Source organism: Mytilus edulis, chromosome 9, assembly GCF_963676685.1.
Source record: "Mytilus edulis chromosome 9, xbMytEdul2.2, whole genome shotgun sequence".
NCBI lineage: Eukaryota > Metazoa > Mollusca > Bivalvia > Mytilida > Mytilidae > Mytilus > Mytilus edulis.
Genome location: NC_092352.1, coordinates 76,205,863 through 76,223,261, shown reverse-complemented (window position 1 = coordinate 76,223,261; position 17,399 = coordinate 76,205,863). Strand labels below are relative to the sequence as shown.

At 32.7% G+C, this 17,399-nt stretch overlaps 1 protein-coding gene across 2 annotated transcripts; it reads right to left on the bottom strand.

Moving 5' to 3' along the window:
- Window positions 1-3,550: 3,550 nt before the first annotated feature.
- On the bottom strand, window positions 3,551-13,441 carry LOC139489054 (mitochondrial glycine transporter B-like). 2 transcript variants are annotated; one of them, XM_071275155.1, is made up of 9 exons: window positions 12,944-13,441; window positions 12,208-12,320; window positions 11,047-11,128; window positions 9,363-9,545; window positions 8,594-8,663; window positions 7,857-7,955; window positions 5,482-5,648; window positions 4,896-4,988; window positions 3,551-4,342 (listed from the first exon to the last, which is right to left on the bottom strand). In XM_071275155.1, the coding sequence occupies exons 1-9, from the start codon at window positions 12,959-12,961 to the stop codon at window positions 4,316-4,318; spliced, it is 852 nt and encodes a 283-aa protein (XP_071131256.1). In that variant the 5' UTR covers window positions 12,962-13,441; the 3' UTR covers window positions 3,551-4,315. The 2 variants fall into 2 exon arrangements, with proteins under 2 accessions (XP_071131256.1, XP_071131257.1); XM_071275156.1 differs by having other exon boundaries at window positions 11,047-11,516; window positions 11,737-12,320; window positions 12,944-13,276.
- Window positions 13,442-17,399: the final 3,958 nt, after the last annotated feature.

Here is a 17,399-nt window from a genome sequence, read left to right as displayed (position 1 = left end):
ACTGACATACAGAGATAATGTAATCCTCAAGTCCCCTTGGACTTGTAAGTAGGGGACTAATTATAGAGACTCTTTAGAGCATGTATCTCTCAATTACGTCTATGTGCATCTGTATCAATGGACATCGGTGGATGTGTACTGATTTTGATGATTTAGTCTTAGATGCATGATTTTTTTATTAGTTATTATTGGCTTTGAACAAGCTGTCATAACTGCAAGTACTCTCAGATCTGTACTACATCTTTTTGTTGTTAGGATATAAAAAAGTAACTGGCCAGTCCACTCTGTTTTGATGTGCATGTATTTCTATGTGTATCCATCTGACGAGTTAAGCCTTTTTCAATTGATTTCTATAGTTTGTTCTTATGTTGTACTGTTACACCACTGTCCCAGGTTAGGGGAGGGTTGCAATCCCGCTAACATGTTCAACTTCACCACATTCCGAGTGTCTGTCCCAGTTCAGGAGCCTGTAATTCGGTGGTTGTTGTTTGTTGATGTGTTACAAATTTGTTTTTCGTTCATTACATTTACCATAAACTAGGCCTTTAGTTTTCCTTTTTCAATTATTTTACGTTTGTAATTTCTGGGCCTTTTACAGCCAACTATGTAGTATGGGCTTTGTTCATTTTTGAAGTCAGTAGAGACATGTAGTTGTTAATTTCTGTGTCATTTGGTCCCTTGTTCAGAAGAGTGGTCTCATTGGTCATCATACCACAAAACCTTTTTTATTTTTATACTCATACGCACTTGTCCCAGAAGAGTTTTTCATATAAACCTTAATATAACACATGGAACTTAACTTGCATTTTTGTAAAACATATATCACCCAGTCATTAAATTTCGTTATATTTTGGATTTTTGGTTGTCAACCACTTAACCTTTTTATACGACCGCAAATTTTGAAAAAATTTTCGTCGTATATTGCTATCACGTTGGCGTCGGCGTCGTCGTCGTCGTCGTCGTCGTCGTCGTCGTCGTCCGGCGTCCGAATACTTTTAGTTTTCGCACTCTAACTTTAGTAAAAGTGAATGGAAATCTATGAAATTTTAACACAAGGTTTATGATCACAAAAGGAAGGTTGGTATTGATTTTGGGAGTTTTGGTCCCAACATTTTAGGAATTAGGGGCCAAAAAGGGCCCAAATAAGCATTTTCTTGGTTTTCGCACTATAACTTTAGTTTAAGTTAATAGAAATCTATGAAATTTTGACACAAGGTTTATGACCACAAAAGAACGGTTGGGATTGATTTTGGGAGTTTTGGTCTCAACAGTTTAGGAATTAGGGGCCAAAAAAGGGCCCAAATAAGCATTATTCTTGGTTTTCGCACAATAACATTAGTTTAAGTAAATAGAAATCAATGAAATTTAAACACAATGTTAATGACTACAAAAGGAAGGTTGGTATTGATTTTGGGAGTTTAGGTCCCAACAGTTTAGGAATTAGGGGCCAAAAAGGGACCCAAATAAGCATTTTTCTTGGTTTTCGCACCATAACGTTAGTATAAGTAAATAGAAATCTATGAAATTTAAACACAAGGTTTATGACCATAAAAGAAAGGTTGGGTTTGATTTTGGGAGTTTTGGTCCCAACATAATAAGGGGCCCAAAGGGTCCAAAATTAAACTTTTGTTTGATTTCATCAAAATTGAATAATTGGGGTTCTTTGATATGCTGAATCTAACTGTCATGACTGTGCATGTAGATTCTTAACTTTTGGTCCCGTTTTCAAATTGGTCTACATTAAGGTCCAAAGGGTCCAAAATTAAACTTAGTTTGATTTTGACAAAAAATGAATCAGTTAGGTTCTTTGATATGCTGAATCTAAAAATGTACTTAGATTCTTGATTATTGGCCCAGTTTTCAAGTTGGTCCAAATTGGGGTCCAAAATTAAACTTTGTTTGATTTCATCAAAAATTGAATAAATGGGGTTCTTTGATATTCCAAATCTAACTGTGTATGTAGATTCTTCATTTTTGGTCCTGTTTTCAAATTGGTCTACACTAAAGTCCAAAGGGTCCAAAATTAAACTTAGTCTGATTTTAACAAAAATTGAAATCTTGAAGTTCTTTGATATGCTGAATCCAAAAATGTACTTAGATTTTTTATTATGGGCCCAGTTTTCAAGTTGGTCCAAATCAGGATCTAAAATTATTATATTAAGTATTGTGTAATAGCAAGTCTTTTCAATTGCACAGTATTGCGCAATGGCAAGAAATATCTAATTGCACAATATTGTGAAATATCAAATTTTTTTTTAATTAGAGTTATCTTTCTTTGTCCAGAATAGTAAGCAAGAAATATCTAATTGCAAAATATTGTGCAATAGCAAGATTTTTTTTTAATTGGAGTTATCTTTCTTTGTCCAGAATCAACTTAAATCTTTGTTATATACAATATACAATGTATATTCACTTTTTACTACCAACTGATAAATTAAAATAATCTTTACCATTCAGTGATAACAAGCAGTTTTTTTACATCTTAATATTTTATGATGTATTTAAATGAGTAGTTATTGTTGCAAACTCCATTAGAAATTTTAATTGAGATTAGTTTTGGAATAAGGGAAAGGGGGATGTGATTAAAAAAATTGGGTTCAATTTTTCTCATTTGAAATTTCATAAATAAAAAAGAAAATTTCTTCAAACATTTTTTTGAGAGGATTAATATTCAACAGCATAGTGAATTGCTCTAAGAGAAACAAAAATTTTAAGTTCATTAGAACACATTCATTCTGTGTCAGAAACCTATGCTGTGTCAACTATTTAATCACAATCCAAATTTAGAGCTGAATCCAGCTTGAATGTTGTGTCCATACTTGCCCCAACCGTTCAGGGTTCAACCTCTGCGGTCGTATAAAGCTACGCCCTGCGGAGCATCTGGTTATGCGTATACAATGATGTCTAATATATATCTACCCTTGATGTCAGAATCATTGATAACAGTCCTATCCCAGTATGTCAACCATTATTATTTGGTCTACCAAAACCCTGATTTGAAATACAAGACCAAAATTTGAACTTGATCTATTTTGTCTTAATAAGCATTGTGTACAAGTTTCATAATATTTTGTTGAGATCAACTTTAGTTTGATTACAGAAATTAACTTCAAGGGTAAAACTTTATGCTCCCTCCACTACTACAGGGGCTTCAGTAATCTATTTGTAAAGGAATGACTCTAGAACTATAAAAGTAATGCCACCCTATTAAAACATGGGGTTTTGTGGTAATAAGAATTGTGTATATAAAGTTTCATACATTTTGGACAGAGATGAAGTAATATCATAAAGGGACACAACACTAGAATAGTAAATGTGACAAGATACCAAATTCAAACTTGATCAGTGTTTCGTGGTAAAAGGCTTGGACAAACTTTACTTAGAGATTAGAAACGAAAAATTTAGCATTTTTTTTTCATTTATAATTATAAAGGGGCATACCCCTAGAAAAGTAAAAGTGACGCTACTCAAATTAAAACTTGATCTGCGTTTTGTGCATTGAGATGTTAAAATTCTGTCAAATCCTTTATCAAGATAATATAAAGAGATGTTACATATTAAAAAGTTTTATTCAACTGAAAGATCTCTGGTTTTCTGTTGATCAATGATAATAAAATGAAAAGTTGTTGCATAAATAAATAAACATTTCATAGAAATGAGCAATATGACATATTTTACATGTAATTATCCATGTACATACCAGTGGTAATAATACCATTCAACTTTCAAATCTGACAAATATCAAAATTTGACAGTTGACACTCTATCGTACTTTCCCATATCAAGATTTTGTTAATATGGGAAATAAACTTTGTTTTAACTTGAAATAGGTATTAAAATTCAAATAATTTTCTCTAAAACCCACTCTCAATCATTTTATTAGTTTCATATATAAGCACTATAGTTAAAACAAACATGCATTCTAATTTTAGATTGCACGTCACGATTGGGCATATGGTGCACAACTTTTTCTTAATGTCTCTCATAGCCTTCGTATCAACTGTTCAAATACATACATCATACCACTGTATAATTTCCATATAAACAATATTCGTTTAGTACCAATAGGACAGCATGAAATAAATGGAAGCAAAACTGCTGTAACCTCCAGTCAGATTTACATCAAATTCCACTACATATCAAAAGAAAAATTTCACAGTCAAAAATGTTCGTTAGGAACAATTGACAGTAGTTTTTATGAACATGTCCTTTGTCTATCATATAATCCTCCGTTCATACACCAGATATCGTCACTTCCCTGAGTTGATTCCATTCCTGTATGAACTGGACATCCTTCTTCTAATGCTGCCTTTTTTTATTTCAAGCCGCATGTCTTTGAAACCTTCAAATAAATAACAAATACAATTAATTTATATATTATTGTAACCATTTAAAAAAAAAAGACAAGGTATTGGTATAATAAAAGATTCCATTGCTTTGATTGGGTTACCAAAAATCTTTTTTTTCCCACTTCATTCTATTAAAGTTTAGCAGACTAGTCAAGTTTTGAGATACTCATTCTTAGTATTGTAGCTTCTATTTTGGCTGAGGAAGAAGACTTTCTCTCTTATCAAATTGTCAGAATCAAACACATTATTTATGCTTCACCTCTTCAAATAACGTTTCTGTAGAACAAAGATATAGAATATTTAAGCTTTCAAAAACCGATAAAATTGTACCAAAACTGTACAGGGATTACAATAGATATGGTTTGCTATCATTTACTTGGTTTTTGGGGTACTTATATCTGGTGGTGATGCTACGCTGAGATTTGTCTTACTTGATATAATCCATTAAGTACACATTCAGGTTTATTAAAAATATCAATTTGTTGATTAAAAAAACCAACAACCTACAATTTTAAATTTAAAAACATCCTGAATTTTAATACTTGCCTCTTCATAAATAGTCCAGGCCATTGCTGCCATGAGAGTTCTTCTTAAAGCTCTTGGCACAATTCCACGCAAGAAACCATTAAATCCATCCTTCTACAAACAAAACAAGGTTTAGATTGAATTCATTCATGTTTAAAAATAACATTCAACATTGTCAAAAGTTTTCAGTTTTATTTTCACAATATTTGTTACATGCAGTCTCCAGCCCATAAAATTATTCTGGAAAGGTTTCCGCATGTTTGAAGAAATTTGATGAACAACTGATTTTTGGGCTTGAAAATATTTTTGTGAACCAATTGAAATACAGATCATTTGTCCTTACTTTCCATACAAGAATTTAATAATGCTTCCTTATATAATCTGTATTAAAGCGTTTGGGAATCCTTTGGTTTAGAAGTAAGGATACACAACTTCAAATTATGAAGGATGAAATAACATTGGCTGCTGGTGTAAAAAAACACAAAAGAAAGAAGAATTTTCAGATCCTTGTATAAAACAGTGTGGACATGTGATACATAATTTGGCACTGTTTGTAGACAATTATATTGCCAAGCTTCAGCCTGCCCTATCTATATTAATACTTTACCTGGTAAATAATTTGGATGGTATTTTTAAGCTTCTTGTATTTGAGTGGCTCTAGTTGCATGTGAGTTTTAACGACATCAGCAGGTTGTGTGATCATTGATGCCATCATCCCAGCTGCAACCCCAGACATGAAGTGATAGGCAGGAAGTAAGTTCTCATTTTTAACATCTGGAAAAGAAAACCGAAGCCAGGGCTAAGCGCTTTCTGTCTACAATTTCCTTGATAGTATCTATATCTGCTAGTTTTGCATATATGCATTTTAAAACATGAAGACTAGCCTTTGGAAGAACCATGTCCAGATATTTTTCTGGTTTCCTCACAAAAATGACAAATGTAAATTTTCTCCAGTTACTCCCCCTTTTAATAGCTTTTCAACACCCCAAAATGTTCTCTTCACATATTCCAAATAACTTCATGGTTTTTCCATAGGCTAGACTGTCTTGCAGTACAACTCTGGACAAGCTATCATAATCTAAATCAAACAAAGCATGCTTTTCTAATTCAAAATTGTTTTCACTGCCACAAAATGTGACACGTTTTGAATAAAATTGGTTCATCTAAAAAGAAAAGGAATCATTTAGTTATATACATATTTCAAAACTCTTAAAAAGATCTTTTCCACCTGCAGATAAAACAATCTTCTCAGGTTACTGTGACAATCAACTCAATACAACTGATTTGAAGTAAATTCAAAATAACTTTTTATTTTAAGGTAGCAATGCTAATTATCAAGCTTTTGGAGAATTTAAAAGATCCAAGATACCAAAATTCTGAACGGGTGATTTTAACTATCATACTTCTTGCAGAAGGTTATGAAAACAGGAAGGAAAATCTTATAACTTGGATTCATTCCTGCTTTCCATAAAGCAATTTGATATGTGTGTATTAAATTAAGAACATGTGTATTCACTAAAATGCGAAGTTTTATTCTGGTATTTTGATTTCTACAAAAGACTGTCGCAGCATAACATTAAAACTTGCTTATTCTCAGATGCAACAGCAACTTATTTGAAATTGCACACGGCTTCCGATATAAATTTTTCAACATGCCAATCTTTTTTCTTTTTCTAATTCGACATACGCAGAATTGTTGAATATGGTGAATAGATGTGTGAACAAAAAGCTTCATTTTATTGGTTGTTAATCGTTATTCCGCTTGATGTTGATAAAGTTTTTCTCAGTGACAGTTGAAAGTGTATCCTTTTTTGTTTATTAGTTGCTGGTCTTTCTAATCCTCTGGATGTTTCCATATTTTTTTTTTCAAATAAAATAATCATGCAAATAGTTTGACTTTGTTTACTTAAAGAAAATAGGACATTTTTGTTCCTCCTTCTTCAAACAAACATAGTAATTATACAAAGACCTCCTGCAAGAGAAAGGATGATACTATTTCATTACAAATAATCTTTTCAACAGTAATATTTGTTAAAATGTACAGTATCCTGAAAAGTCATGCCATCTTGTTTTGTCTATCAAGTGAAAAGATTGCACAAACTTGAGCTCTGAAATATGCAAGATAAACAAAAAAAGATTTGAGATTAATTCCCTTCCTGAAGAGCATGGATTTGGAGTCCAAGAGAAAATACTGCAAGACAAACCAATCTACCTGTTATTAATATGGAATCAGACTTTTTACCTCTTTCATCTCTTGGACTCTGCAGCTAGTAGGAGGAAAATCTATAATAAAATACATATAGAAAAACAGGCAATTAGTGTGGTGTTTTATTTGACTACCAAATAAACGGCAGCCCTTGGAAAACTAATTATCTAGAGATATTTAAAATTTTACAAATCAAATATCATATAGAACAATTTTTTATCTTACAATTTATATAAAATTTCAAAAGACAAATTTCCAAAATATTTAATAATTCTAAAATAATATTACTTTATTTAAAATATGTAAAATTAAGAATCATTCATTACAATATGAGAAACAATTTTGAAACTTTTAGATTATAAATTCATTAAAGCATCCAATTCTTCCAAGTTTATAGATTTTTGTCTTAACACTTTCAATTTTTTTTCGAACAGATTTAAATATATGAAAAGAAACACAGCACTTTTTTTTTTTAAGAAATCCTTAACAATATTTAATGGTTATATTTAGATTCATTTTTTAAGACACTTATCAAAAACAATCCCTTACTAATTTACACAGATACATATATATGTACAGTTTCAAAATGTATATTATAAATGTAGATCAAACCATTTACATGTACACAAATATATGTCAAGTTATAAATGTAGATCAAACCATTTAAATGTACACAAATATATGTCAAGTTATAAATGTAGATCAAACCATTTAAATGTACACAAATATATGTCAAGTTATAAATGTATATAAAACCATTAACTAGTTACACTTACTTCCTTGAACTGTACTCTTTAGTTGAGAGTAAAACATAAAGTAGAGCCCAGAAAAGGGCACATCCCTTGCCAGTGTTGGAGAAAGACCAGAAAACAGACCTGAAAAAAATACAAATGAAAATAATTAATTTACATTTAGGGCTATTCCAGGAAAAAATGTATGGGGGGTGTGAAGGCACATTATATTAATAATACATGGGTGATGGGTATCAGAGCAACTTTTCACACTATAATGCACTATAATTCTCAATTACAATTGTCTGGGTGGCGGGTGCTGACAAAAACTGCCTTCCAACCCCCCATACATTTTTTTCTGGAATAGCCCTTATATATATACATTTTGTACAAGTATACATGTATAAGGCCAAAAAACGTAACACATGTGTTTCTGCTAACCCGACCTACCGTTAATGTTAGCGCCTACCTTAACTTTTTTCTGTGCCAATTTGGAACAAGCAGTTAAATAAAATGATACTGCCTAAATGTACCTACATAAATTTTTTTCAGCATGTAAGCGGACACACATGTATTATTTTTTTGGCCTAATAGAAATAGTTTACTTACCAAGAACTATGGATACTATTCTGAAAATTTGAATTTAAAATTTAATATAAGTTGAAGGAAACAAACATGTAGAAAGTCAAAAATTGCTCTACATGTCTTTTTATTCACATGCATTGTTTGATTCCTGTGTCCTCCACATTTAATGCACATCTCCATATCTTATAGTAACTTACTTTTAACACCTTCTGTTTTAAGAATATTGTTTAGAGCACCAAACATACTGTTGTAATTAAATTTTCCACTCTGAAATACATAAATAATCTATACTACTATAATAACGAGGTAATAATACCAATATTAAACAAGTTCCAGGTCGAATCTGGATACAAATACATATATAGTAGTTTCCTGTAGCAGAATGCCAGAACAGGTTCAAACAAAGATTCTGAAAGCAAGAGAAACTATATTATCAGCAAGACTTAATCAGATGACAATGAAAATACAGGGCAAAAATAAGGTGTATATATATATACATACTTCAATTCAGTCAATCAGTTTATCAGTTTAATCCATGTACATATTATACACAATTTCTGATTATGAATATTAAAGGTGGATTATCAATAAAAAATTTGAAACAAATGGTTCATTTTATTTACATGTTTTAAACATTCAGTTCAGTTCTCTGAAAAATAAGTTTTGATTATTTTTTTTTAAATCTATTGGAAAGAATGTGTGACTGAATCTTAAAGTTGGTTGGTTCTAATTCTGCTTCATTTTTTTTCGTCAAACAAGAAGTACAAATGTAATTCACTCAATCTTACATACTTCAGTGTGTACCCGTTATAAAAAGATACATTGCACCTGCAGGTATATGTATGACACAATTTTTTTCTCTAAATTAAAGGACTCCAGCAAACATGTTCACTTCCTATGACCTTTCACATGTGAATGACTTAGCTTACAACTTTTTGCATTTCTAAAACATTGTATATATCTTACCTCAAATCTGGTCTTCAACACTGTAAAGGGCATAACTGTTATTGCTGAAGTGGCCCTGGCAACTGCTCCAATCAAAACTGATTTTAAAGGGTTGGGTTTCTTTCCCTTTTCTTCTAATTTTGCTTTTAAGGCTGTAATTCCAGAAAAGTAGATTGCAATGCCAGGTACTCCTCTTGAGATGGACTGAAAGAATAAAAACAAAATATTAATTAAACTATTTCAGACAACATTATCCTAATCTAAGACTAGATGTGATTTTTTTTAACAAATAAAATGCTACGGTCAATGTTTCTTTGTACAATAGATCAATTCCTGATCAAAGATTCAGCAGTTACTCTTTATACATGTATCAAATGTTTTGTTATCCAATGATAACAAAAATATTTAATAGAATCCTGGTGTTCAGTGAGTTGTTGTTGATGTGGTTCATAAGGGTTTCTTATTTTTATTATAGATTAGACTGTTGGTTTTCCTGTTTGAACGGTTTTACAGTAGTGGTTTTAAGGTCCCTTACTAGCTTGCTATTCAGTATGAGCCAAGGCTCAGTGTTACAAGCTATAACAATGGTTTACCGTCTTTTGGTATGTATAACGTGCACATTTATACCCTGGGTCAAGTTTCCTTTAAGAGGGGTGTTTTACATACATGTATTTTGTAATATGTATATATATCATATTGTTCTAGATTTGTCATGTTTTATTCAAATAAAATACATTTTATATCTTTGTTGTTACTTTTATCGTGTAATTTTGTCCATCTATTTTGCAATCCGGAAATTTGCCATGTCTTAATTAAGTGTATGAAAATTGAATAAACCACGCTCGTTTTGAAAAGATAAACCGCCATCTTTTTCTAATGTATCAGGTGATCGCAAGTCATGTGGGTCAGTCATGTGACTTATTGTAAAGTGATGATTTGCTCTTTGAGAAGTTTATCTTTATAAATACGTTTTTACTTTGTAACTTTTAAACAACTGTTTAAAACTGTTCAATACTAGGAACTAATAATTAGGAACAAGGTCAACCTGTCACTGATTTGTTTTGACATCGATTTGACCTGTTGATTGAGGTGTGATAATCCGGATTTACAGCTAGAATCATCAAAGATTTTAACAATTTGTTACAGCACTAATGACATTAATATAATTATCAAAATGATTTGTAATTATTTTATTGTTATAATCAGAACATTAATTTGGATATTTAATCTTGTCCTTGATACTCAAACAATTTATTAAATTTGGTTTAAAATAGAACAAACTTTAATGAATATTTATCTCAATCTAATAAAATTCTTATTCATTTGTTAGAATATTTGCAATTTCATATTAATTACGTATTCGGTACAGAATTCTCTGACATTGGTGTCCATTTAAAAAAACTTCCTGTTTGCCGATAAACTTCCTGTTTGCTGATTTTGGAGCTGTAACTTTTCCAAAAATGTCTAGGAGTATTATATGACCAATAAACTTATTTTCTCTCGTTTTTTGGACCACAAAGGGGCACTATACATACCAAAAGACAGTATTTTTACAAATTGTGACTTGGATGGGGAGTTGTCTCATTGGCATTCATACCACATCTTCTTACATGTATGTCTCATTGGCATTCATACCACATCTTCTTACATGTATATCTATAGAGTAACCCTTAACATGCCTGTTTAAGACATTACTTATACTTACAGGAACAATACCTTTCCATAACCCTCTCATAGTATCTTGTTGTACAACATTACAAAAGATGGTGACCATTCCTACACGTCCTCTGAAAAACAAAAACAAATATATCTACATAACAATAAAAACAAATATTTATCAATAAATGGTTTTCTACATTAAAATGTTTGGTTAAGCCTCAACATAATTATACATTTATGTAGCTAATAACATCTCAAGTAGAAAAAAGATGTTACAATTTATTCAATGCAAAAATTTGCTAAGAAGTCTAACCTAAGTTGTTCACCGTCACCAATTCTTCTTATTATCAAACTTCTAGGAGGTTTAAGATTGATAGTGAAACATCTTTGAAAACTTTTAATTAATTTAAGATTTATGGATCATACAATTAATGTGTGTGTTTGTTATTTATTTGTTTGTTATGTTTAAATTAAAATGTTGCTTTTAACTATTTTTTGCCAGCATACAATGTACATGTTCATGAAGGAGAGGGGGTAGGAAGGGTCCTGATCTCGAAATCCCGGGCTTAAATACACTAGATCCCGAAATCCCGGGCTTAAAGACACGAAATGCCGAGGTCCCGAAATTCGAAAAAAGAATTCCCGGATCCCGAAAGGGTCAATCCCGAAATCCTGAGCTTAAAAACACCCGATCCCGGAGTCCCGATAAAGGTCCTATCGACCTATCCCCCCTCATGAAGTATAATTTAGATTTATTCTACATGCATAATATATCAGCCTGCAGCTCCAATCTAGTAAAATTTTCATTAAACTATCAAGTATTTGCAATACTTTTTTTAACACACGAGAAACGTGTACAGTGTACATATTGGTCTTCAAACTTATGAAGGAAAAAGTTTTGGTGCAGACTTTTATCTGAAGTGAAATATTGATTCATTTTCTTCTGTAAAGATTGAAAATTGATTTGTTCTGTGCTAAAACTTAGTGAAGTGCCAAGAACCATAGAAAATTCTCTCTTCGCTGTTTACATTTAAAAATGTTTGCAATATTATAAGATTAAAACTGGTTATAGTAGCCTCAGATTAAAATAATGTTTCTAATCTAATATAATTATGTTCCATTTAAATATTTGAAGTGTTTCAACTGTTTTGTGATCTTTTTTTAATCCTGTGATTTACTGATTATTTATATTCTTTCATTATCTTACCCAACATTTACTGAAACTTGTAAACGTGTTTTGACCAGGTCTAATGGCTGGAACAGAAGTGTGGAACATGTTCCACTGAACATTCCACACATAAATGATTTCACAACTGGTGACTGAAAAAATAAGATTTCATCTGATAAACATGCAATACATAATATATAAGATATTTTATTTTTCAAATTAGGTCAATTAATCAATACTACATTTTTGGCAAAAACTTATTCATTAAATTTATGAAGGGTACATTAGTACTGGACAAATTTAGCACATTGGAAATAATATTAGAGTTATCTCCACTTGATATGACGCCTTGGTCTTCAGTAGGCGTCACAGTAAAAATGTAAATACATTACGTCATAATTAATTGGACTCGTGCCAACAGGGAAACCATTGTCGACACGCAGCCTCAACGTGTGGCCCATCGGTTTTTAAGTATTTACTGTCGACAATAGACGGATTAGTAATATTTGTTTACATAAATATAATAAACATTTTGGTTGTAACATAATAATTTAGACATGTTATATAAATAATAAATAATGTTAAACTGTACACATAAATGTAATAAAACAACAAATAGTCCATGTGAACTGATTGAAAATGTGACGATAGTATACAAATCTTTTATTGTTTTTATTTGACAGAAATAAGCGTCAAAGCAAGATCAAAGCTTAGCAAATACATGTTACAGCTCCCTTTTCAACTTCATAATAAATAAACAAAATTGAAACCTTACCGTTAATGCGGATTCCATTGCTGAAAGTTTTAATACGGATTGTGTATCAGTTTGATTGAAACAGTTGCCCGACCGATTTTTAACGGTAAATACGGTTTATTTAGAAACGGGGACGAACCCCAGCTTGGTTAAAACATGGTCCGAGAAAAACGTCTTTTTAACGATTGAAAATATATAATCACTTTCTAAAATTTAAGACAAATATATTCCTCAGAATGTAATATATCGCTTTATATATATCTCCTGTGATATTTTCACCAAAGACTACGAAGGTTAACTATTTCTCTGATACACAAGTACTGTACTGTTCACGATACTGTAGTTTGTTGATCTAACGTAAATTTGTAGCGCGGGGGTTAATATGTATATTCCTACGCAGCTTGGCAGCATGCCAAACAGGTTTAAAGCCATGTTTACGTCATATTTTATGTTCACAACTTGCAATGTAATTTATTTTGTCACTTTTGCCTGTAAAATGTAAATGTATTTTAAAGATTTGAATCCAGATGTAAAATGCCAAAATTTTATACGTAAAATTAGCGGACTATATTTACATTCAATTTTTTAAACAGTAAAGTAGTAAAGTAGTGCCTAATAAAACCACTTCTGACCAGTTTAAACTGCTTAAATTTTTGTTTGTTAATTCAATACACCCTGCATTTAATTTCATTGTTTTGGTACGTTTATCGAAATACCTAGTTGGTCTAGTTTCTTTTTTATATCTCCAAGTAGGTCGTTGACCTATTGGTCATTAGAGCCGATTGAGGTACAAATGAATACACACAGAATAGTGAATAGAATGAGAGAAGGGAACTTGGCGATTAAATAGAGTTAGATGTATTCTCAGATTTCTCTCGTAATCTACCCATTTCATCTTTCTTATCGTTAGATCTTGAGGATCTCGTTACAAACAGCCTGATCCCATGAATTTCTTCAACTCTAAATTTAAGTACCGAGTTGTTGTTAGGTGCTCTCTTCGAGGTCCGCGTTCCTAGTATGAACTAAAAAGTGGGTAGCTCTAACCAGGAACATATATATTTACTGTTCCCAGCTCTAACACTAAAATTCTTCAGGAGACAAGTGCTTGTGAGCTCAAAGAAAAATCGCCAGTACTGGAAACAAAAGTTCAATATTTTCATTTTCATAAAAACTCCAGTCTAATGCTACGGTAATGCGTGCATCAGACAATTAATGAAGTATAGACTTGTGCATATTTACTATTATCGATCACTATAAAGTATTCCCGCAAAGCAGACAGTTTGCAAACAAAACCGTAAGAAAGATTTATTTGGTGTGCTGTAATCCACAATACTGCTTAACATCAGCTGAGAAAGTCCTTTACAGATCTTTACACTTTCTCTGCAAAAAGGGTTTGATCGCCTTGATATGTATGTATACTGTGTATACTGACTATTTGCCTATAAAATATACCATGCAGAGGGACAGTCAAACTCATAGATGAGGGTCATAGATCGAAATAAAACTGACAACTCAATGCAGGCGCGGATCCAGAGGGGGGGGGGGTTTCCGGGGGTTGGAACCCCCCTTTTTTTGGACGTTCAATGCATTTGAATGGGGATATGTAATTGGAACACCCCCCCCCCCCTTTTGTCCTGGGTTAGGAACCCCCCTTTTTAAAATGGCTGGATCCGCCCCTGCAATGGCTAAAAAAGAAAAAGACAAACAGACAAATGTTAGACCACAATCATGACACAACATAGACTGAATCTAAAGACTAAGCAACACGAACCCTACCAAAAACTAACGGTCAACCAACTCTTGATGGCGCCAGTAAAATTTACGAAGGGATGATTTCAATTTACCATTTGAAACTCTTGGTTTAAAAGCTTCCTTGTAAGCAGCAACCCTCTACCAAGGAATTCATGATAGGACATGATGGGTCACCCAAGCCCGAGAATATCGTATCTATTGGGAGATATATATTCCGTGTACAGACGCTGCTGGCATGTTGCTACATGGAAATGGAAAGGTCACAATTGGGGAGCTGGAATCGTCTCCTTTGTTGATAAGTGGCCCCGTTATCATGTCATTACATGGAATAAAGATGTTCGGTCGTCATCTATGGGCGATATACCTAATCATCCACGAACTTTACTGAATATGCACGGTATCGCATGGAGTTAAGGTGTCCGTCACCTATGGGTCATTATACCTTATCATTCACGAACTATAGAATATAATAGAATATTTTTATTTCCCAAATAACAGGACCCATAAAGGGCATAAAGTCAGTAACAATTGATTGACATAATTGGTATACAACAATAAACACCACAGTATACATGTAAATGTATATTTAGTATACATAAAATTGAGAATGGAAATGAGGAATGTGCCAAAGAGACAACAACCCGACCATAGAAAAAAGCAACAGCAGAAGGTCACCAACAGGTCTTCAATGTAGCGAGAAATTCCCGCACCCGGAGGCGTCCTTCAACTGGCCCCTAAACAAATATATACTAGTTCAGTGATAATGAACGCCATACTAATTTCCAAATTGTACACAAGAAACTAAAATTAAAATAGCACAAGACTAACAAAGGCCAGAGGCTCCTGACTTGGGACAGGCGCAAAAATGCGGCGGGGTTAAACATGTTTGGGAGATCTACATGTATATTAGCATTGGTCAGTGAATATACACGGTGTCGCATGGAATTAAGATTTTCGTCACCTTTGGTCATTCACGAATTAATTATCCCTTTAATATGTACAGGCCTTCTGCCAGTGGTGTTTATTATTGTAGATACCAATATTGAGCGATTATTTTGCCATGATGTAAAGAATAGCGTCAAACTGTTTGCATGCTACCAGTTTATGATGGGTGTGCTTTAATTTTGTTTATGTCTTTCTTCCTCGCTATCTATCAGTAGATCCAGTGGCAAATATTTCATGCATTTTCAAAAAGATCAAATTTACAGTGAATGCAATATCCAGCCCAAGCGAAAGAATACCTGACTATAAACTGAGGATATACTGACAAGGAACGTACAGACATTTAGCCTTGCAACAGGCACTATTATACACGAGCCCCTCAAAGTACTACTGTTGTCGTAATTAAGAATTCTTAACGTGCAGGAAGCCGTATTCTCTTTACACGAGGTATCAAATTTAACGTCACCATTCAAATCAGCGAAGATGCAAATTTTTACATTCCGCCTCAGTATTCCGCACAACCAAAAACGCAAGGTATGTTTTATGAAGGGTTTTCAACATACCGGGTAGTACATGTACGACCTTTATATTTATCTTTAAAAAAATAATACTTTTGACGATGTATAAATGTAAACAGCAATAGATATTTTTTCAATGTTTGAAAATTTATACACAGGCAATAATTACCATGACACCTTATAATTAAAATCATAGGAATGTCAATAATTTCAGGATCAAAACAACTCAGTGCAATTGCGTCTTCAAAGTGAAACAAAAATTATTTGATAAAATTATAACTGCCTCATGTCTAATTAAATGCACTCACTTGATTAATATATCTGACACTAATAGATGCTTGTTGTTTATAAGATTCTGTTTATAGGTTGATGATGTAAATATAGAGGCTTAGAACAAGTACAAAGTGCAAAGTGTTATTGCATTCCAGAGTTTGTTGTCATTTTCGTGTGATAATTAGTCATCATTGCATATACAGTGAAGGTAAATGTTCGGCATAGTTTTTGGTCGACGAGGTCAGTGCTATAGCTATATTTATCATATATAGTATACAGCGTACCGCTGCGCCTTTGGAAATGTAAAACAAATTTACTTGCAATTGGCAGATGAGATACCTTTAAACATATGTAGTCCACACCCGGATTCCACACCAGTAGTACACGAGCACCAGTACACACACAACAGTACAATACAGTACACAAGTACCAGAACACAAGAAGCAGTTCACAAGCACAAGTACAATACAGTACACAAGTACCAGAACACAAGCACCAGTACACACACAACAGTACAATTCAGTACACAAGTACAAGAACACAAGCAGCAATACACAAAAAGCGCAGCAACACACAAGCAGCACTAGACAAGCAGTAGTACACAAACAACAGTACACAAACAGCAGTACAGAAGCAACAGTACACCAGCAGCAGAACACTAACAGCAGTACATAAGCAACAGTACACAAGTAGTAGTAAACAAACAACAGAACTCAAGCAACAGTACACAAGCAGCAGTTCACAAGCAACAGAAATAAAGCAGCAGAACACAAACAGCAGTACATAAGCAACAGTACACAAGTAGTAGTAAACAAACAACAGAACTCAAGCAACAGTACACAAGCAGCAGTTCACAAGCAACAGAAATAAAGCAGCAGAACACAAACAGCAGTACACAAGCAACAGTTTACAAGCAGCAGTAGACTTTCACAAACAGAAGTACATGCACAAACAGCGTGAATATATAAAACGTACGACAACTATATATTCCA

Coding starts and splice junctions, on each gene's coding strand:
- LOC139489054 (XM_071275155.1), bottom strand. Junction 8,664..9,362: donor TGTTGAAGACCAGATTTGAG/GTAAGATATATA, acceptor TATGTATTTCAG/AGTGGAAAATTTAATTACAA. Junction 5,649..7,856: donor AAAGAGTACAGTTCAAGGAA/GTAAGTGTAACT, acceptor TTTCTTTTCCAG/ATGTTAAAAATGAGAACTTA.